Consider the following 23,679-nt stretch of genomic DNA (forward strand, 5'->3'; position numbering starts at 1 on the left):
ATTTGTTTTTAATAAATATAAAAGTGAAATGGTCTTTGTTTTTTTAGAGTGACATTTTCAAACAGACGAGAGAAATTGCTGGAGTTCTCCTTTAAGTTTTTGAGCAACCGTCTGGGTTTGTCGTACATGTTGAGGGCGTGCTTTAAATAATAATTATTTTACACTCGATTGAAAAACATAAACAATCAGATGTCGGTGTCTTTTTGTTACACGTTTGTTTAGGAATTCGTCCGCGAAAAAATATATCCGTGAGTAGAATTTGTTGTAATACTGTATTTATATTTAATTAATTGAGTAGTATACCGTGAGATTCACAAATATGCAGTTATAGTATTTAACAAAATAATTGGCGACACTTTGTAAGCCTAGGCAAGGCGTAATAATAGCTGGCAGTTGGTTAAGCTTGGACCGGATAGTGGTCTTAGTAAGTGCAACTCAAGCAATGTGTCTAACCACAGCAGGCGATGTATTATCCTAACTTTTGCTTGTGATTGGTCAACTTACTTTCGTTGCGCTTACGTCCTTGTGTTGCGTTACGTCCTTGCGTCCTTGTGGACTGTTGCGCTTACGTCCTTGTGTTGCGCTTACGTCCTTGTGTTGCGCTTGCGTTGTGTTGACTCCTATGGAACGCCTCCTCTGCCTTCAGTTCACATTTATCATGCAGTACACACCAATCGTCATGCAGTACACACCAATCGTCATGCAGTACACACCAATCGTCATGCAGTACACACCAATCGTCATGCAGTACACACCAAACGTCATGCAGTACACACCAAACGTCATGCAGTACACACCAATCGTCATGCAGTACACACCAATCGTCATGCAGTACACACCAATGGTCATGCAGTACACACCAATGGTCATGCAGTACACACCAATCGTCATGCAGTACACACCAATGGTCATGCAGTACACACCAATCGTCATGCAGTACACACCAATCGTCATGCAGTCCAATATTGCGTAATTTATACCGCCACCTATCGACAAAATCGAATATCGCATGACTTTTATTAGACGGCTGTAAAACTAAGGCTATATACAAACTTTATACTACAGCAACTCACGCTGTCTACTACTACACCGCACGTGCTTTACGTCCTATAGATTCCAAGATTTATTTAATAGTTTTTCCAGCCATTTTAGTCATAAAGCACGTGCGGTGTAGTAGTAGACAGCGTGAGTTGCTGTAGTATAATGTTTGAATAGCCTAGTTTTACAGCCGTCTAATAAACGTCACGTGATATTCAATTTTGTCGATAGGTGGCGGTATAAATTACGCAATATTTGACTGCATGACGATTGGTGTGTACTGCATGACCATTGGTGTGTACTGCATGACCTGACGATTGGTGTGTACTGCATGACGTTTGGTGTGTACTGCATGATGTTTGGTGTGTACTGCATGACCATTGGTGTGTACTGCATGACCATTGGTGTGTACTGCATGACGATTGGTGTGTACTGCATGACAAATGTGAACTGAAGGCAGAAGAGGCGTTCCATAGACTCCTAGTTCCATGGATGGTTTGAAATTGCAAATTGTTTAAGCGTTCAACTCATTGCCACTTTACTTACATTTTTAAATAAACTTTTTTCATTTTTCTAAGACTTTTTAACTAAAATGTTTGGTTATAAAAGAGGTCAAGTCGGTAGAGTAGATATAATATTTAGGATGGATAAGCTTTAGCAATAGTCTTGACAATAGATAAGATGTAATTCAAGCTGAAATTATTAACTATAAATAAACAATTTTTATAATCTAACATAATGATTGATATCTGAAATTAGAACTTTTTACAGCAGAGGGGATCCTATTCCACTATTAAAAATCTGTTTGTGTTTCAGAGAGAAAATGACAAAACCAAAGAAAAGGAAAATCGTTTCAAAGAGTGAATCTCAAAAAAAGAAAAGCGAGTTGCAGGCAAATATACCAAATGGAAAGACCATCAACAAACCAGACGACACCACAAGTCGAAGTACTTATATTTACCTTGTCTGCATTACATTCGTTTTAATCTTCACTGCTTTGTATTTCAATGTATCTTCTCAAAGTATAAATTTTGATGTTTTTAAAACCAAAAACACCACAAGTGGAAATGAGAAGAATGCGCCTTTGTTTGAGCAAATCCAAAAAATGGAAACCATTCATAGACGAGCTAACTTGAGCTTAGCCGAATTCCAAGCTGTTTACGATGGAAAATGGTAAAGTTCTTTTATGTGTATTTTACAGAGTTGAAAAATTGATTGCTCTGTTTTTAACAAGGAGACGAGTGGACAATAGAGCAGTTAATTTTTTCTCTCAAAACATTCATTATTTGTTTTAACACACCTACTGTAAAGTAAACTTTTAAAGATGTTCCTCACGACATGAAAAATGAAGATTAATTAAATCAGACTTTAGATGCGTTATTTTGTAGTTTTAATAAGGTTAATCACTTAAGTAGAAAAAAAAATGTTTTCACTTTTAAAATGACAAAATAATTGGTTATATTCAACCAAAAATTCACTGGCTGGCAACCAATTGCTTTAAATTGCAGTTTTTCAGGTAAATACATTTTTTGTTAAAATTTTTAGTCAAAACGGAGAACTATTATGTGACATTATAGCATATTCAACAACAAAAATAATTAAGAATTGTTTTTTCAGGGGGACAATGCATCTTTAACAAAGAGCTAAGTTGAAAATACAGCCGTCAATTTGTTATCAATGAAATATTCTCTCAATTCAATGAATACCAACATTTTTTTTGTTTTATAATGCACCATGTAAAGTAAATTTTTAATTCTGCTGCTTCCAGGTAGATCAAAATTGAATGTCATTAGGGAGGTTTCGTAACCTTACGAATACGATAACGAAAACGGATACGTCACACATTTGTGAAACTTTTGAGCTGATCCCCATTTCATATTCGTAAAGTGTATTCGTGTTGACGAATATCACCAGTCATATTCGTAACTACAAAACGAGTATAGTTTTTGATCTATTTTGCACATTTTGCATTGAATCAGGAATGATTCATGATTATAATATAATTATAGATTTATTGAAAGTAATTTACTAAAGTAATTTACTAAAATGCCAAGTCAATTTTGATAAATATCAGTTTTTAAAGTCCTAACTCGCTTTGATGTTAGGCTAGGCCTAGGCAGCCAAGCACCAAGCAACACGTACCTGCGCTTCACTCAAATTTACCGCAGTCATATTTTGGACGCGCCTCGATATTTCGTTGCCATGCGAAACAGATTTTTTTATGGCTTACGAAAACGAATACGTGTGCGCGACGTATCCGTTTTCATTATCGTATTCGTAAGATTGCGAAACCTCTCTATTCTAGTAAAATGTTTTATAATGTTGTTATATAATGGAAAAAAAATGTTGGATTTGATTATAAAAACCAGATGTTACAGTATTTCAATCGATTGTTAATGTTATTTCTTGTCTATGTGAAAGTCAAAATGAATTTTATTATTTGTCATATTTAGAATCATATGTGTTAACGAGTTGTTCAAATATTGATTTTAATTGTTCTATTTCACAATTGGTATGAGAAAAATCAATATTCTTTACCAGAATTAGTTTTATTACTATTATTGTAAATATTAATTTACGTAAGGGCTATTGGAATGGTAGAAATTCTGGTGGAAGTCTTGTTTTATGGTTTATGAAATGAGTACATTCTGAGGTCTTTGGTTCATGTCCTGTTTTTATTCAAATTTGGATAAACTACACTTAACATTTTAATTCTGAATTTTTTCATTATACTGTATTATTTTTAAATTTCATTTTTTAATACCATCCCGCTTATTATGATGCACAAAGCGCCATGAGCTCCACATGGGTGGGGGATACCGGTGATATAGGTTTTCATTTATTATTATTATTATAATTACATAATCATAAATATTGAAAATGACCTCTCAAAAGCTCTCTACACTATCAAGCTTTATGTGACAAAAAAAAATGTGATATATATATGGACATGATAATGTCATATCACATACCATATTTTAACCATATCACTACCACATTTGGGTACATTACACTTTTTTTGTCAAACTAGTTTGATAGTGTAATCAGAGCTTAATATATTTTATTCGTCATATTATTTCAGGCCAGTACTTATCACAGATGTGATGCAGCGATGGCCAGCCATCAATTGGACGACAGATTTCTTTTTGAATTCGTATGGGGAGGACAGAATAACAATGAAGGCTGTCCGAGTATGTTGATTACTTTTACCTTCCCGTTTCACGGTTAAGCTCTGTTTACACTATCAAACTTTATGTGATGTGCCCATATATGGACATGATAATGTTGTATCACTACCATATTTGGGAATATCACTACCATATTTGGGCACATCACACTTTTTTTAGTTTGATAGTTTAGACAGAATTTATTATCTCTATGGTCTACACTATCAAACGTTATGTGATGTGCCCATATATGGACATGATAATGTTGTATCACTACCATATTTGGGAATATCACTACCATATTTGGGCACATCACACTTTTTTTAGTTTGATAGTTTAGACAGAATTTATTATCTACACTATCAAACGTTATGTGATGTGCCCATATATAGACATGGTGATGTCATATCACTACCATATTTGGGAACATGACAAACTAGTTTAATAGTGTATACAGAGCTTTACTCTACATCAATTTCTAAAATCATGCTTTTAGTTTTATATCTTTACAACTGCTCATGAGAATTCAAAATATGTATATGCAATTTTTTACAATAGAACACATTTCAGACCATTTGCACAATTAATAAATGGCTTGGATAACTAATCATTTATACTAATTGTTTTTGACAGGACAGCTGTAAAATAGAGAACTAAACTTGAAACACATGGTTCATTAAATATTTCTTTAAAGTAATTTTTAACAATTACTGTAATCGTAAATTTTCTTTCTTTTTTGTTTGTTACAGGGCTCTTTGAATAAGGGCGAGTCATTCGCACTACCATTAAAACTTTATCTCAGCCATATTAATGAAGGCACACCGGACACCTGGACCTATTTAGAGGATGAGATCTTTCTAGAACAGAGACCAAAGCTGAAGGAAGACATCATCACACCTGTGAGTTATCAACAAATCCACTAGAGCATGTACCAGTCATAATATTAATAGTTCACCATTTTTCTGTGTTCTCGGTTGATGTTACTACCACCATAAAGAGTTAGCCAATTATTAATTAATACCATGTTTTAATATACCCAAAACAGACTATTTTCTGGTGTATTTTTGTAACAATAGGGACTTTACAAAACACGACGGAAAGCCACAGGATGGCGCTCATGAATAATTTATGCATAAGCTTTAACAAATTGGGTGGAGCTTAGCGTGAAAGTTGCCATTTTCTTGTTTATGGAAAACATTGGCTTAAAAGCAATACGTTTTGCGCGCCGTTTGAATGCAGGGTCCCTAGCTAGGAAGCTAGGCCTGCTGTACCAGCAGAGCCAAACGATTCAGAAGAGCCTCGCCGCAAGACAAGGGAGGGATAGAGATACTGTTGGTCGTCGTCTTTGTGCAAGGGTGCATAACTAATAAAACGGCTATGTTGACTGTATATGATTTTACACTCTAGCGAACACAGGATATCCGTCGTCCTCTTCTAACCGTTGTGTTTCGTAACGTCCCTGATACTTTATGAAGTAACGCTTAAAAGTACTTTTATTTTTAGGTATATTTGCAGGAGGATTATTTTCAGATGTTTCCGCCCGAGATTCAACCGTGGAATGCAATGCTTCTCTGGGGTACTCGATTTTCACGATCATCTTTACACATTGGTGAGTACCCCACACTATGACAATATTTGTCCAGTATCATGGCAAGTCCCTTAATACAGCATCTCATGTGTGTCATATTGGCGAGTTACTTTGTATGTGTATGAAATAAATATGTTAGTTACAATTTTATGAGTTTTTTTAACAGATCCATATAATTGGACTGGAACAAATGCAGTTTTCATGGGACTCAAAAAGTGGAAACTCTATGAACCAGGCCAGGATCATTATTTGTACGTTTACCCAGATCGAAAATCAGAATTCCCTCTCAACTGCAATAAGTACAATAGGTAATTATATTGTATTACAATAATAATCATTTGCATATCATCGTTTTTTTATTCTTTACCATGGTTTTTGAAGAACATTTAGAAATATTCCCTTTTTAAGAAAGTTTATTTAAATTTATAGGCCTACCTAGAATTTGCCTTAATTTAGTAGTAGGCATATTAGGTTGGTAGTACACTTCAGTAATCTAATTGAACTTTGACCTTCCATTGCACATCGTATACTTTTTGTGTATTCCGAATTCCCCTTTTAGTTTTCAATTTGTGATGACCGAAGCCCTAACTAGAAATCACTTTTCAAATCATGGAGTAATAATCATTATGATAGTATAAAATGTGATGTGCCCAAATATGGTGGTGATATGCCCAAATATGGTATTGATATGACATCATCATGTCCATATATATGATGCGCATCACATTTTTTGTCACATAAAGTTTAATAGTGTAGACAGAGCTTAATTAACCTGGTTAAAATTAACCCTACCATCTGCTGTCTACTTATTTTCTCAGAATTCTATACAAGAACTAACCACAACAGACCGTCTCTGATTATCTTTCTTTTCAATTTAAGCTGCTATTATGTGAAAAAGATACACTGTACTATACCATAGGTCTACAGTATTTCCTGTTTAGTTAATCCAGAACATTGTAAACCATTAGTCTGTTATACATTTATTATATGCAGTGTTTCCTTATTTTGGAATTGTTTTTTAGTTTTTAAACCCATATTGTACAGTGATTCGAGGCCTGTAGCTAGAATTTTTACAGGGGTACATTTTTCTACAAGAAGAGGGGCAAAAATTATGTACTTCTGTGGGCCTTTTTTTCTATTTTGTATATAAAAATGTCCAAAAATTAAAATAATGTTCGGTCATGGGTGAATGAATAGCACCAAGAATGTTCAATTTTTTGTTTTGGATTTGTTTTGAATTTTAATCTGAATTTAATTGTTTTAGCAGCATTTTAACATTGGCCATATTACCCGTATTTATCATTGGCCTATAGCGTTTGTTCAATTTTTTGTATTTTTCTTGTAGTTTTATTGTCTTTTACTGTCTCTTAATTATGCCAAGCAAAGTAATTTTTCATTTTATGTGGATCAATAAAATTTCTTATGATTCACATGTTTTTATATTTGGTCTTTAGTAAAGGTGTGTTTTTATTTCTTGTAGTCCTATAGACACATTTAATCCAGATTACAAAAAGTATCCATTGTTTAAAAAAGCGAGGGCGATAGAGTTTGATCAGCATCCGGGAGAAATGCTTATTATTCCGACGGGATGGTTCCATCAAGCTTACAACGATGACGTGACGATGGCGGTTAGTAGTCAGGTCATGAACTCTGGGAACTATGAGTAAGTGCATATGATTATGGGTAAATGTGCATAGGATTATGGGTAAATGTGCATAGGATTATGGGTAAAGGTGCAGTGTAAATGTGTATAGGATTATGGGTAAATGTGCATACGATTATGGGTAAATGTGCATAGGATTATGGGTAAATCGGCATAGGATTATGGGTAAATGTGCATAGGATTACGGGTAAAGGTGCAGTGTAAATGTGCATAAGATTATTGGTAAATGTGTATAGGATTATGGGTAAATGTGCATAGGATTATGGTTAAATGTGCATAGGACTATGGGTAAAGGTGCGTAGGATTATGGGTAAATGTGCATAGGGTTATGGGTAAATGTGCATAGGACTATGGGTAAATTCCCCCTCCCAAACAATTTGTAATGTAATATCCTCCAGTTGATACCACACAATACAACACTAAGCACCGTGTCACCAATGGTAGAAGGATGTTTAAGCCCAGGGACTTTGCAACCCAGAGGCGATTTGAGTCCAAATAAATAACGTTAGAGGAGAGTATGTTTGCGAACAATTTATTGTTTGTTTTATCGGGGGGGGGGGGGGGGGTTCAAACTTAAAGCCATTATGACTTATTGCCTCCACTCAATCAAATGTTTTATGATTATTTATAAGTACAAATGTATATATAGTGTAATATGTTGTGTTGATATTACGATACGTCCCTAGGGTGAAACGTATCTGAAAATAACTATAATTTATATATTGTATGATTTTCTTTTCAGAATAGTAATTGAAGAAATTTTAAAAGTGAACAAAAAGTTAAAACGCAGATTACCTGATAATTTTCAAGATTTGGGACCAGTTGAAAAGGTTAAAAAATTTGTTTTAATTTTGGTTTAATACTTTAAGTAAGAGCACACTTTTTTTTTTTTTTTTTTTTAATTCTCATTTTAGGCAATTGCCAAGGATTACCACAAGTGAATTCATTCACTATCCTTCTCAAAGGTGGCAATCCCATTCAGAAGACAAACATATACACAAGATGCTCTACATAAACAAAGACTTATTATTAAGTCTTTGGGAGTGGAGTTGTAATTGTAAACACTTTACCTTAATACTACTGAGAAATTGTGTTTTCAATATATTTCCATCTCTCAAAAGCTCTGTCTACACTGTCAAACTAGTTTGACAAAAAAAGTGTGATGTGCCCAAAGGACATGATAATGTCATATCACTACCATGTTGGGCACATCACACTTTTTCTCTAAAGCCTTCTACATTAAAATAAACTAAAATTATACATTATTAAAGTAAAGTTTTTACCAATACAATGATTAAAGATGTATTGTCTCCTAAAAACATGAATAATGAAGGTTAATAAAAAAAACTTTTAATAGATCATTTTGCAGTTTAATAAAGGTAATCACTTTTGCAAAAAAAAAATGTCACTTATAAAAAACAAATAAACAGTTAAATTCAACCATAAACCCATTGACTTCCAGTCAATTTAACTATTTTTTGCTTTAAATTACAGTTTCTTCAGGTAAATAATTTTTGTTTTGTATCCAATTGAATAACTATTATGTTCCCACCATATTGATCGAAACGTCTAGAAACACAACAATTCTTTTCAGAACTAATATGCGTGGTGTACTGCAAACATTGACATTAAAATGGCGTATTCAACCAAAAAAATTTTAAAAATTAATTTTTCAGGGGTGACAATATATCTTTAAATCCAACTTATTGGCAGAGGCCCACAGTACCTGTATATAATATAAATACATATTTATATTTTCACAACTTGAGACAACCAAGGCTGTTGATTTAAACCTTGGTTTTTATTATGTAATAGGATAAGTAATACCATGAAATAATTCTATTATTAGTATTAATAAAACAAAGCAATGTCAGATACTGTACATGACCCTGAAGTGTATTACAATAACAGAAAATAATTTGGGGTGTGTTACATAAACAAATTTATTTATTTGAGTTTATGTTAAAAAACATTTCTATTGCTTGTTTGCTTGCATAAAAATTGGTTTATCCACATCAAAATTCTTTTAAAATGAATTTTAGGGCTTGTGATTATTTTTTTTTTTTTTTTTTTATTACTATTTGCTGTAACAAAGTATAAGTCTATAAATTCAATCAATTTTGTTGTATTATTTTATATTTAATACAATGGATAGCTGTCTCATTTGAGTTACATCAGTGTTCTTTGCACGGTTGGGACGTATGCGCAACTTAATAATTAATGTAACCAATCACAAGCAACAGTTCAGGTAGTTCTTTGTTTCTGATTGGTCAGATTGCATTTGTTGCATCTACGTCCTTGCGTTGTGTTCTAGTGTAACCACTCTTTCAGCTACCCCTTCCCAGCCTTTGTTGCATCTACGTCCTTGCGTTGTGTTCTAGTGTAACCACTCTTTCAGCTACCCCTTCCCAGCCTTTGTTGCATCTACGTCCTTGCGTTGTGTTCTAGTGTAACCACTCTTTCAGCTACCCCTTCCCAGCCTTTGTTGCATCTACGTCCTTGCGTTGTGTTCTAGTGTAACCACTCTTTCAGCTACCCCTTCCCAGCCTTTGTTGCATCTACGTCCTTGCGTTGTGTTCTAGTGTAACCACTCTTTCAGCTACCCCTTCCCAGCCTTTGTTGCATCTACGTCCTTGCGTTGTGTTCTAGTGTAACCACTCTTTCAGCTACCCCTTCCCAGCCTTTTCTATTTATATATCTGTTTTTTATTTTTTTGTAATTATGCTGGTCGAATAAACAAAACAAAAATAATACATGATACATTATTTATTATAATTATAATATTTTTGTTGTAGGTTTCCACGTTGATGCGTTTGATGCCAAAAGATATTTTAAAAAGAGGACGTGAAGTGAATGATCAAGCAGTGCATGAGATCAATAAAATAACGTAAAATCATGTTGGCTGTCAAAAAACGCCAAGTACCCCATTCACACTGTCTGTATAAAATTCCTTTTTTTTTTTATTTACACAGAGGGCGCCTTACAAGATGGAACCACCTCATCTTCAAGGCGCCTCAGATTAACAAATACAACATTTTAAAACAAAAAACCAACAGAAACATCAATCAAATCTTCCTGAATTAACAAGAAATTGTTGTACATAATAAAACAATAAAGCATTTTCACAATTCGAAAGAAGATCGGAACCAAAAATAAAAATTTCACTCAAACATTTAAAATTATACGTTAAAGAATCCTTGGCTAAGATATCCTCAATAATTGAGCAACATCATAATTACAGAGGCTGCCTGTACAGGTATTTATATCTAGGCTTTCCAACCTGAAACCACTCCGTGTCGGTTTTCAAATGTAGTTTAAAACATTCCCAGATACATTCCTGGTCATTTTGAAACCCCATTAAACCCAACTGCCCTTCCAAATATAGTTCCCAGTTGTTCTATTTTGATACCCCAATATCCCCCTGCTCTTCCTCCACTTTTTGCTCTTCACCCGGAGATTTTTTTTAAATGTTTCCCAGTACAATTCTAGCCATTTTCATGCCATAATTATGGATGCGTGCAATAAAAAAAATGTGTATAACAAGCAAACATCTTCCAACAAGTGGAGAAAAGTAGAGAAAAATTCAGACCCCATTTTGGCCGCTATATTGCATACAAGATAATGTTCAAATTTTATATAAACATTCCGAGTACAATTGCGGTCATGTTGATACCCTGTGTGTGTGGATGTGTGCAGTAGGAAAATTAACGAGCAAGTGTACTAATTACTCTCTTATAATAGATAATGACTACAACTAAATTTTACCATCAATTTAAAATGAAAGTTACAGAAATGCTGAAATAATGTCCTCGCTTTTGGCAATTTTGTAACATGATGACTTGCATTAGAAGGTATTTACACTTTGTCCATCATCATTGGTGATACAGCATCATATGTGATCCTGTATGATAGATTCATATGCTAACCATAACCCAACCTTTAATGGTAAAATGATAAAACATGTGATACATATGTGAAGCTGTATTACCGTATTTGCATATGATACGGAGAACTGTAATACAGTTGTCAAATTTATAAGCATACTTTAAAGACCTTCGGTACCTAACCATGAATTCTATTTAATTTATTTTAATTGTACTTGACATTAACTGTTATTTCATTATTTGATGGTACCAGTCTCCACATTCAAGGCAAATCTTTCTTAGCTCTTGCGAATGTGTTAAGTAGCGAATTACAAATCAGGCAGTATCAAAACAAAACAGTAATTTTGGGAAGCGTTATATCAATGTCAAATATAATTGGGTATCATAAATTATAACTTTATAAGTTTTCCATATTTTAATTGCATTATGGGAAGGTAATCGCTATATTAATATCGCATATAAATCGGGTATCATAAATTTATAAGTTTTCCATATTTTAATTGCATTATGGGAAGGTAAGCGCTATATTAATGTCGCATATAAATCGGGTATCATAAATTATAACTTTATATATTTTAATGGCGTTATAGTATTTAATACAAACTCCAGACAAGCTAATGGATATACGATACGACATATAGTCATACTTTATATTTATGAACAATTTTGGCGGCAATAGCACCTCATGAATGGTTGACGTAAACTACACTAGTCATAGCAAATGCTTTGAAGCAGAAAGTTTTTTAAGAACGGTGCATTATGATATAATATACATTTGTTTAAATATGTGTCCTTAATTGAAATTAGGATAAAAGCTAAATATTTATGAACAAAATTTCTTTAAATCCAGACCGCTTGCAGGGTCTAAGGTTTCTATTTGAGAGAAGTTAAATTTACATACAGGTTTGTGTTTATCAGTGTGAATTATATTTTATTTAAATTATATACATTGTATTATTTAGTTGTATTGCAATTTTTAATTCATTACAGATTTGTTTGTAAAGGCGTTTTATTATAGCCTACTGTAGTTTAGATTATATGTGTTTACTGGTATTTAATATTATCACTGTAGGCGGTGTACCTTTATCATTGTCACAAAAGTAAAGTGTATTCATCAGTAAAGTAAAGCCCGTTTTGCATTAGTCGAATTTATTCACGGGAATCGAAAGCGTTTACTAATGCGCATGCGTATTATTTTTATCTACGTGTGACGCCGCGAGAACAAAAATGCGCAACCATAAATTAAAACTCAAGAATATTCCATTTGTGCGAATATTTTCGAAAATTGTCTTAAAGATGTATTGTCCCCATGAAACATTTTTTTTTTACAATTGTTGTTGAATATGCCATTTTAATGTCACATAATAGTTATCCACTTTCAACAAAAATTAGATCGAATAAAATGTTATTTTTACCTGAAAAAAAGTGTAATTTAAAGCACAAAAAAAAGTCAAATTGGCTGCCTGCCAATGGGTTTTTGGTTGAATTTAACCATTTATTTTGTCATTTTATATGACATTATTTTTTCTCTTTTTTTAACGGAAGGGATTAACTTTATCAAAACTACAAAATAACTTATTCAAAGTCTGATTTAATTAATCTTCATTTTTCATGTTTTTGGGGGACAATACATCTTTAAAGTTAGGTACACGATGTGTAAAGCCTACTCACTTGCGCTAGGTGAATTTGTTTATACGCATGCGTAGAGAGGGATTTAGGAGATGGAAACATAAATACACATGCGTATAAGCTGACGCTTTCGATCGATTCGTCTAGTGGAAAATCGGTTTGAAGGAATAAAGTAACGTTTGGTTTTGATTATTATGTACAACCGTCATCTAGAGTAGCCCGATTGCTAAACAAGTAAAGTTTAGGAATTCCTTGCGTGACAGGGTCTTTCACACCTGGTCCGGCTCCGGCAAATAAAATCAAACCTCAATGTTTCGTTTTCACGACACAGACGGTTGTACACAACAACCAAAGTGTCGACTTTATGACTTTCTCAAGTTCTAACTTTACTTTATTTCATGTTGTGTAGTACCGCTGAATTTATAAAAATTCTTTTCTTAACATGCCTACGTATAAATTTGATTCATTATGTCAATATATAGTTTTTATCCATATTTTATTCTAGCATAAAATGCTTCATATTTCTTTTAATATTTTCAAATCTTTCCAAAATTATTGAATTCAATGTTGCTTTATTAAATAGAGAAACAATTGTGTATTAAGAATTACAAATTTAAAAATATACTTTATATCTTAGTATGCAATATATAAGAGTTTATTGACACTTTTGCAATTTTTATCAGGTTGTAGGTTTAGATAAGATTATTGTTGAAGTTTTTATAGAAGTTTCAAAATATTTATATAATATCTATATTTGAAATATATTAGAATTTTATCATGTTGTTTCAATGTCACGGAGAGACGAAATGTTTACGCATGCGCATACAAAAGCCAGATATTATCAATGTTTTTCAATGTGTACCAGGCGCGTAAAAGTATGTCATTTTGTGATGTTTTTAGACTTAATAAAGCATAAAACATTTACTTATTTTAGGTTTCAACGAAATATCTCTTTCTTGCACGAATATTGAAATAAAATCATTTTTAATTGAATTTCTTTTTTTATATATAACCACGATTACTAAATTAGAGCGAGTTGTTTAATACTACAGTACAAGATGAAAATTACTGTAAACTGTATTGTTCGGTCCGTTTGATGTTTGAAAGCAATTTATCCCTTTTGTGCGCCTAGTAGTATCTTGAAGAAGATACGGTGATGGAGTATTAATTGTCCTTCAAGCAACCTTCAGTGTTGTTCATACACAAAACTCAAAGTTTTGCAAAATAACAAGATGAGTTTTTGCCAGTGTAAACCAGTTCAGCAAACTGCAGAAAACCAGTTTTAACTAGATAAAACTAGCAGAAGTTAAGCCATGCACCTTCTTGGCAGACTTGTTTGTTGTGAGGTTTTTGAACTCAGCAAATTAAATAACCATCTTTGTAGTCATGTTATTCTGCAGATTTGGTAGTGTAGACAGGCACCACCGCAAACTTGTCCAATTACTGTCAAGTTCAAAGTTTCCAAACAAAAGTTTATAGAAACATGGACGAGTATACACAACGGACTTGAGTTAGATATATCCAACTGTTATTTCTATTCCTTAATATGACGATTATCCGTTGGTTACTTCGGAGGCTATATATTAATTTGGTATATTTGTGTATGTTAATACTTTGAGTGAGTCTTTTTATCAAACACTGTTAGCCTTGTTTACATAAAAACAACACGGTACAATGTTGACGTTTGTTGTCCTTGTATATATTATAATTGATTTGGATTACATTATTTATATAAAAAAATTGTTTACGAGAGAGTTACGTAATAAAAGTATATTAAATTGATGCACGCTATAAACCAACTGCAAGGTTATACCGGGCGAATTAACATTGTTAGCGCATGCGTAGTTTGATTTATATAATCCCCACTGCCCGGCTAAATCGAAGGTAGGCCTACATGTCGCGCAAAGTTAAGCTTGCTAGTCCCATTCTCACTCTGAGGTTCGAAGCATCATGAGGTGTCTGGTAGCCGTATGCCTGGCGCTTTTTACGCTAGAGGTTTCTTCTTTGCGATGTCCAACAAATTGGAAATTGTTTGAAAACAACTGCTACATGTACAGTACTCGGGAGTTGAAGAAAACCTTTTGGGATGCTTCTGAATATTGTCAAGCGCAACAGTTTACTGCCAGCGACGGGTAAGATTTACATCAAGTTTTGTTGGTTTTAATTTTAGGGGTTTTCCGTAATAATTCGAGACGCTCCTTGTCATGTTAGTAAGGTAGTAGCCTACTTAAGTCGTCTTTAACGATGAAAATCGCCTTGGTCTTTATAATTATTGACAGAAAAAAAGCTTTTACAACTGCAATAATGATGGTTATGTTATAGTAATTATTTCTCCCAATTAGAATTGAATCCTCCAGCGAATTGACATCAGTTCACAGCTCCTCTGAAAACGCATTCTTGTTTTCGTTGGAGCCTTCAAAGACCTTCTATATTGGAATGTATCGTGAGAGCAAAAATGATGACTTCAAATGGCTTGATGGCACAAAGAAGGATTATGTGAGTTGGGCGCCAAACCAACCAGATTCAAATTCACAACACGTGGCAGTTATGTGGGATTATACTAAAACACTCTGGGATAATCAAGCAGACACAACTTCACTGTCGTTTGTGTGCAAGACTGGCGCGGACAAATGTCTCCAGTCGGTTGGTGAAGGTATGTAGGCCTACAAAGATTCTCTTATTGTCAAAATACGTAAATATGTAAAATTCGTACACTTCCCCCGAAACATAGGAACTGAAGCGGATTGGATATCAACACTACAATAATGTTCTGTTGTGTTTCCTTTGAAGGTAATGGCTGTAGAAGAGGTTGGCCAATTAAAGATCGTGGCAATCCTGACAGCAGTGGCTGGACAATGGTATCTCCAGATCAAATGTTCTCCTGTAGTGGTCAAGTTACGAAGTGGACATATTACTCCAAAAGTACTGCATCGTTCAGAGCTATAGTATTTAGGCAGATAGATGGTTCTGAAACCGAATTTGAAATTGTCGGTATCAATGACATCCCGTCCAGTAAATCTGACACAGAGGTCACTTACATAGTACCTGAAAGTGAACGCATTACAGTTGAGCCAGGGGATGTGATTGGATGGTCATTTGGAGAAAGCGTTATAACCTACAATATTGCAGGAGATGTAAAGGTCCGTTGGGTTGGAGGCAGTTTGTATGCAGGCTTGACAACTGGCCAGACAATTGACATTAATACTGGTGTTGACGGTCGAGAGTACTCCATCGAAGCACAAGTCGGTGATGAAAATGGTAGGAAGTTGTTTTTTTTAAAATAATATAGTATAACATTTTTCCTTTCCAACATCCTCATATCTCTTTATTGTTGCATCAATGTGCTTCTTTCTGATTATTCAGAGGGAAAATTATTGTGATGATTTGCAATTATGACAAACTCATTCCTGGATATGTTTGGTCAGATCGTGGATGAAGTAGAAGGAACCTCCATGGTCAGATGTTTTGCCCAGCTTTGATTTAATTGTACTTGTACTGAGGAAACACTTTTAAAACAAATTCTCGCGAATTATACTTCCAAATTGTTTTACAACTGTGTACAGTACAATTCAGAGTAAGGTAGATTAAAGACTCTCTGGCGCCGCGAGCTACTGGATAAGATTCTATCCAGGCTGGCAGTATTTGATATAAAGTTTGCGGTACATCACGTGTAGTTCTGAAAAGAACTGTTGACTTTCTCTAACTTGATATTCTTTTTAGTCTTTTTATGCAGAGTCGATGAAGACTGTGTCAAAGGAACGTGTAACGCCAATGGAAATTGCGTCTGTCCTTCAGACTACTCCTGTGTTGATTGTTCTCTCTATGACGGTGAGTTACTGTTAAGCACTAGTTTTCAACGTAACGTTTTCTTATAACTATCTTAAGCTTGGTTCCCACTAGCGACGCAACCTACGCAACATAAGCCCTTCCAATAACTGTGTTTGCCCCCGTCTGCGTGAAATCAAACTTTTCAAGAACTGTTGCGTTGTCGGTTCCCACTTGTGATTACGCAATACATCACTTTGCGTCAATACGTCGCTGCGTTGCGTTCTAGTGGAAACGGTAACCACGCTTTAGTGGCGAGGAGTGGCAAGGTGGTTAAGGCAGTGAGAACCGTAGTGTTCGAGGCTCACTCGCTCCGTGGTTCTGGTGGTAGAACGAGTCTTCTCCACGGATACGGACTATAAACCGTAGGTCCAGTGTACACATTACCCCGGTGTACTAGTACACACACAGTCACTGTCAGGCACAGCCACTTATCTAAAGAGCCGCACGTCCTTCAGGAAACAACAGTGGCTTTCCTGTTATTGCAACTCCTGTGCCAACCAAATGAATACAAATAACATAACAAATATCAAACTTGATCTGAATCATCATCAGTAAAGATTTCTTTCCCTCTTCCAAACTCATTGATGACGATCGGACTGTCACTCAATACTTTAACAAGTGTCTTGGTATCTGTTACAGCATGCCAAAGTAATCCTTGTCAGTCAGGAGGTATATGTGTAAATAATGAGGAAGATAGGATGTATTCATGTGACTGCCCTGAGGGATTTTATGGAAGCAATTGCGAAATAATTACAGGTATGGTGCACTTTTGATTCATGTTAAAAATGCATGATACAAATTCATGTATAATATGCGATTATGTTACAAAGAAATAAGAAACATACAGTATGGGTTTAGTTTTTTTATGTGAAGTAAGTAACAAAGAAAAATACTAGTCACCTGATTTGACTGATATTTTGGATCCATTTTATCTGTCTACACTCAAACTATGTGAATATATGATGTGCCCATGTGACATGATGATGTCATATTACTACCATATTTGGGCATAACACACTTTTTTGTCAAACTAGTTTGATAGTGTAGATAGAGCTTAAGAAGTTAATGAGTTTTTATTTTAAATTGAACTATAAGTCAGATCATTTAATTTAATATTATTGTTAGATGGTTGTAACAGTGCTCCATGCCAAAACACAGGAACTTGTCATCCAACAACTCAAGACCCGTTCTACGCATGCTCTTGCGTATGGCCGTGGACAAACGCAACTTGTGAAGAGTACGCTGGTAAGTTACGCGCATAAACTCATCATATTAAAAGCGTTTTAAATAATCTTTTGTGTTAGAGAATCAGCGTATAAGTCATTTTGAAATATTTTCCCGTTTTCTAGGATGTTCAAGTAACCCTTGTTTAAATGGCGGAAGTTGCTCCAATGGAGATAGTCTGTTTACTTGTGATTGTCAAGACGGATTTTCTGGAACATTTTGTGAAATAATTGATGGTAATTCTTTATTTAAGTTAAGAAGATTTACTCCTTTTTATTCGAAATAATTGTAAATACATAACTTCTTATATTCACTGCTAACTATACTTTTCATTTAGTTTGTCAAAACAGTCCATGTTTATCTGGTGGAACTTGTGTAAGTGAAGATGGTGGAGAATATTCTTGCGATTGTTCAACTGGTTTTTCCGGATCCAATTGTGAAATTGTTCCAGGTACGTCCAGGCTGTATTTAATATGAAATAATGGAATAATTGCGGTATATCACTAGGCGGTTTGAAGTTCCTCTATACCTGTAAATGTATAATTATAATAATAATGATAATAATTGACTACTTTATAAATTGTATAGATGAATGCAGTAACACTCCTTGTCAGAACGGAGGAACGTGTCTATCATCACCCCAGGAACCATTCTACGTATGCGCATGCACGTGGTCATGGACAGACCAAAATTGTGACGTGTACGACGGTAAGTTACGCGCGTAAACTCAAGAGATCTCTTTAATTTTGTTTTTAAAAAACGAATCCTTTCTTCTTTCATATGTTAAATAATCGGTTTATAAGTAAGTGTCTTTAATTCGTTTTCTTTTAAAATTTATTTTAAAATATTTTCCATTTTGTAGGATGCTCGAGTAACCCTTGTTTAAATGGTGGAAGTTGTTCCAATGGAGATAGTCTGTTTACTTGTGATTGTCAAGACGGATTCTCAGGATCATTTTGTGAAATAATTGATGGTAATTGTTTTATTTGTATAAGTTACGAGTGCTCATCTTTATTCTAAATTGTAGATCCAACTGTTTGTAATTCTTGGCTATTATTTTCCTACAGTTTGTCAAAACAGTCCATGTTTATCCGGCGGAACTTGTGTAAGTAAAGATGGTGGAGAATATTCTTGCGATTGTCCAACCGGTTTTTCTGGATCCAGTTGTGAAATTGTCCCAGGTACGCCGTTATATATTATCAAATAATAATCATTCTTTTTAAAATTGCAGTAAATTACTGTGCCGAAGTTCTTCTATGCCAGTAAATGTATATGATTATTTAAACATATAATTCATAACATTTGGCTATCTCATTAATATAATAGATGAATGCAGTAATACTCCTTGTCAGAATTCAGGAACGTGTATATCGACAACCCAGGAACCATTCTACTTATGCGCATGCGCGTGGTCATGGACAGACGAAAATTGTGACGTGTACGACGGTAAGTTATGCGCGTAAACTCTAAGTATTTCAAACTCCAAAAGATCTCTTTCATTTTGTTTCTTAAAAACTAATCGTTTTCTTCTTTCATGTGTTAAATAATCGGTTTATAAGTCAGTTTTCTTTAATTCTTTTTCTTCTTTTTTTAAATAACCTATATTTTGACATTTTTGTAGGTTGCTCGAGTAACCCTTGTTTAAATGGCGGAATTTGCTCCAATGGAGATAGTCTGTTTACTTGTGATTGTCAAGACGGATTCTCAGGAACATTGTGTGAAATAATTGATGGTAATTGTTTTATTTGTATACGTTACGAGTTACTCTTCTTTATTCTAAATTGTAGATCCAACTGTTTCTTCTTGGCTATTGTTCTTATTCTTCAGTGTGTCAAAACAGCCCATGCTTGTCCGGTGGAACTTGTGTAAGTCTTGATGGTGGAGAATATTCTTGTGATTGTCCAACTGGTTTTTCTGGATCAAATTGTGAAATTGTCCCAGGTAAGTTTTTCGCAATTTAAATAGGAATATTTAAGTGTAGCTGATTGAAAAAAAAACGTTTTGGTACGGTGCCTTTACACACCAATTCATTAATTATCCTCCACACATGCGCCGTCTGCCTTTTGTAAAATGATTCTGTTCCCATGTGAATATTGTCTGTTTTATTCTTTTAAAAGTATAGAATCGATTTAGTTTTAGAATCTTTATTGAAATTGTTTCTTTAATTTAATAGATGGATGCCGTAACACTCCTTGTCAGAATTCAGGAACATGTCATCCAACAGCGCAAGAACCGTTCTACGCATGCGCTTGCGTATGGCCATGGACAGACAAAAATTGTGACGTGTACAACGGTAAGTTACGCACAAACATGTTTCTGTTGATATTACAAGTTACCGATGCCGTACAATTATTTGAAATCATGTTTTGACTTTTTACTAGGATGCTTGAGTAACCCTTGTTTAAATGGCGGAAGTTGTTCCAATGAAGATGGTCTGTTTACTTGTGATTGCCTAGACGGATTTTCGGGAACATTGTGTGAATTCGGAAATGTTGACGGTAAACAAAAACCTTTACTTTTACTGCACGATGTTTCATTATTTTATGTCGCTCAAATGATGTTTTACACTCGTGCAATAGGATTGAGAAAAAATGTTCACAGAAAAGACAAGAAATGTCACTTTGACTGTACTTTGCTTTCTTTTGAGTTCATTTTATTTGTTTATATTCTTTATAATCGTTCAGTCAAAGTCAAATTCTGTTTAATTTCAGCTCTTGTTTTATCATCGCCAATACAGGAGTCTACAGTTTGGCCTACTAATCGAATTATTCCTGCAAATTTAATTGATAACAGCGGTAAGAAAAGAAAGTCAAAATCAGCTGTTTTTTTTTTGTTTCTCTCGTATGGCGCGTTGGTCGATCGGCCGGGCATATTGTTATTATGTGGGTGTTTATCATAGCCTTGTATAAAAATATGCAGAACAAGATATAATCATTAATAGGGATATAAAAAGTGTGTATAATATTTTTAATAGGTGTCTTTAAATTCTGTAGTGAAATATATGGCACACTGTGCTTCGGCTTTATGCGTCTGTGGTTGTGTCAAGTCAATAATATTATTAATTTCATTTACTGCAGTACGGTATCACAATAGTAAACAATAATCAAATAATAACAAGGTTTTCGTGGAATGCTTTTCTTAACAAATGATTATAGATTTAGAACATTTCGTGAGCACAATGAGAGCGTTGTTAGAAACGTTGGCTATCAAAAAAAACAATGTGATGTGCCCATATATGGAGACAATGAGTGTGAATGTAAAGCTTGGTTCCCACTAGCGACGCAACGTAACGCAACCTACGCAACGTAAGAAAATGCCCTTCCAATAATTGTGTTTGCCCCCGCCTGCGTGAAATCAAACCTGTGTTTGCAGCACTGTTACGTCGTCGGTTCCCACTTGTGATTACGCAATACAGCACTTTGCGTTTATACGTCATTGCGTTGCATTACGTTGCGTCCTAATGGGAACCACGCTTTAGTAACTTGACCAATCACAAGCGATGGATTATTCGAACCATGGATTGGTCAATTCGGTTGCGTTGCGCTTACGTTCTTGCGTTGCGTTCTAGTGGGAAACAAGCTTTACTTTACCGTACCGTAGGCCTAAGTGTTAACAATTGTGACGATTTTGTTTCAGAGCCTTCTGCTTATTCTTCGGCTTGTTCGGATAACCCGTGCATCAATGGAACTTGTTATACAATCAGCGATCCACCGTATCACCTGTGTAAATGCGAAGCACCTTATTATGGAAGTCAGTGCCAAGTCTATGATGGTAAATACACAATAGAATTCGGGCATAAACAACAATATTTAATCATCTTCATCGTTGCCTACACGGGGATGATGTTTTTATCATATAATCCTCGCCATCATCATCAACACCACATCGTCTTATGATCATCATAAAAAAGACGACAGAAAACAACAAACGCCATGCATATCTATTCCATATCAAGACTCAAATGAAGAGCCTAGACCACCCGCCCACCACCAAAATGTTAGTTAAAGTTGAATCGGGAATAGGCCTACTTCCAAGAAATCTTTCCTATTTTTCAACAATGGTTGCAGAACTGCATCCGCCGTATTGCTGTAGGCCATGTTAGAGTATTCATCAAGATGATCAGGGCAGTAGCCAGGATCGGGCAAGGGGTTCGGGTCAGAACATCAACGTAGGCCTAATCATTACTATCCAATTATGCACATACGTTCCCTCATACGACTTTACCACGTTGAAACACCGGTTCTCGTCAGATCACCGAAGTTAAGCAACGTTGGGCCTGGTTAAAGCTTGGATAAGAGAAAATCTGGGAATACCTGGTTCTGTATATGGAGCTTGGGTCCCATTGAAATCAGCACTGCTGACTCTTATGGCAGCCCCTGCATCTAGTATCTGCCTCAGACGTATTGGCTTATGCTTCTCCTCTGGTTAAGGTTGGCACTGGACGAGAGAAGCCCTTGGTCAATGTTGTGACCAGCCAAAGGTGCTTTAAACAGTCCTGGCTTTAGTCATCATTCAGATGAATGTAGGCCTAAGACTATTTGACATTGTCGTTTACGACAGGAGTCGGCCATATATATCCCTCACTTATTACATGTCGTACCGTTTTTATCTCGTTCTAGGATGCCTGAGTAACCCTTGTATGAATGGGGCTGAATGTTACAATAACAAACAATATGAGACGTTTGAATGTTTATGTCCAAATGAATTCACCGGAACCATTTGTAACCTGGAAAAATGTAAGTAGTTTCCTTACCATAATCCAGAAACAGGCTGCTTTCTATTGACTAAAGTGAGAGTAGTTAAGCAGATGACCGAAGCATACAATACCGGACCCGTTGTCTGTTCATAGGTATAGGCGTATAATAATAATATCCTGGATTTATATAGCGCGTAATTTGTTTTACCTCTAAGCGCTGAACATTATTAACCCGGTCATTTTTTGCATCAAACACGTATGAAAACATACTCCCATAATAATGCAGCTAGTAATCAGCGCAAAGTTGTGTCTTGATCTACCTAGGTACCCATTTATACACCTGGGTGAAGAGAGGCAAATGTAAGTAAAGTATCTTGCCTAAGCATACATCAATGCGATGAGAGTTGGATTCGAACTGCGATCCCACGATCAGTAGTTCAACGTCCAACACACTGCGCCACACAGCCTTACGTGTATAAAATTCTTCTCAGATATGAAGTGCAACTGTGCTGAACTAAATAAACCTACTCCACAACAATTCATTAGCATCGGACCAACTGACATGAAAAGGACTGAAAATCGAACGGCGCTGTCTTCCGTCTGAATGTAGCTTTAGCTTTAGCTTATCGTTTCGTGTGAACGTAAACTTTAACCATGTTTATTGTTTTTCCCGCCCACCTAATAAAATTAACTTCATATGTGTATGTGCTATTTTCACATACACACCACAGGCACACAATAAATTCTAAACCGCCCGGTGATATACTGAAATTGAATTAATTTGAGATAAAGATAAGGAAAAGAATGAGAAAAAGTAGCCCAACCGAGATTCGAACCCGGAACTTTCTGCTTGATATGCAGATGTCCTAACCATTAGACCACTTGGGATTTGTTCAAACTCGATTGGATAGCGACTCTTTAACATTCTCAGCGTGGTACGGCGGAACAGCACTAGTCCCTCA

General features: G+C 35.0%; 1 protein-coding gene and 1 long non-coding RNA gene across 3 annotated transcripts; both read left to right on the top strand.

Annotated features, from left to right (window-relative positions):
* The first annotated feature begins 59 nt into the window (after positions 1 to 59).
* LOC140054141 (uncharacterized) lies at positions 60 to 13,962 on the top strand. Of its 2 annotated transcripts, XR_011846487.1 has the most exons (10): positions 60 to 248; positions 1,855 to 2,211; positions 4,121 to 4,229; positions 4,955 to 5,104; positions 5,709 to 5,814; positions 5,960 to 6,101; positions 7,274 to 7,456; positions 8,199 to 8,286; positions 10,252 to 11,774; positions 11,856 to 13,962. XR_011846487.1 is itself a non-coding variant. In XM_072099025.1 (9 exons), the coding sequence occupies exons 2-9, from the start codon at positions 1,862 to 1,864 to the stop codon at positions 10,345 to 10,347; spliced, it is 1,224 nt and encodes a 407-aa protein (XP_071955126.1). In that variant the 5' UTR covers positions 60 to 248; positions 1,855 to 1,861; the 3' UTR covers positions 10,348 to 11,813. The 2 variants fall into 2 exon arrangements, 1 of the variants encoding a protein (XP_071955126.1); XM_072099025.1 differs by lacking the exon at positions 11,856 to 13,962 and having other exon boundaries at positions 10,252 to 11,813.
* A 2,779-nt stretch (positions 13,963 to 16,741) lies between these two features.
* LOC140054709 (uncharacterized) lies at positions 16,742 to 17,943 on the top strand. Its single transcript, XR_011846561.1, has 3 exons — positions 16,742 to 16,797; positions 17,437 to 17,553; positions 17,923 to 17,943. It is a non-coding gene; the product is annotated as an uncharacterized lncRNA (long non-coding RNA).
* The last annotated feature ends 5,736 nt before the right edge of the window (positions 17,944 to 23,679 follow it).

The sequence above is a fragment of the Antedon mediterranea genome, chromosome 7 (assembly GCF_964355755.1).
Source record: "Antedon mediterranea chromosome 7, ecAntMedi1.1, whole genome shotgun sequence".
Lineage (NCBI taxonomy): Eukaryota > Metazoa > Echinodermata > Crinoidea > Comatulida > Antedonidae > Antedon > Antedon mediterranea.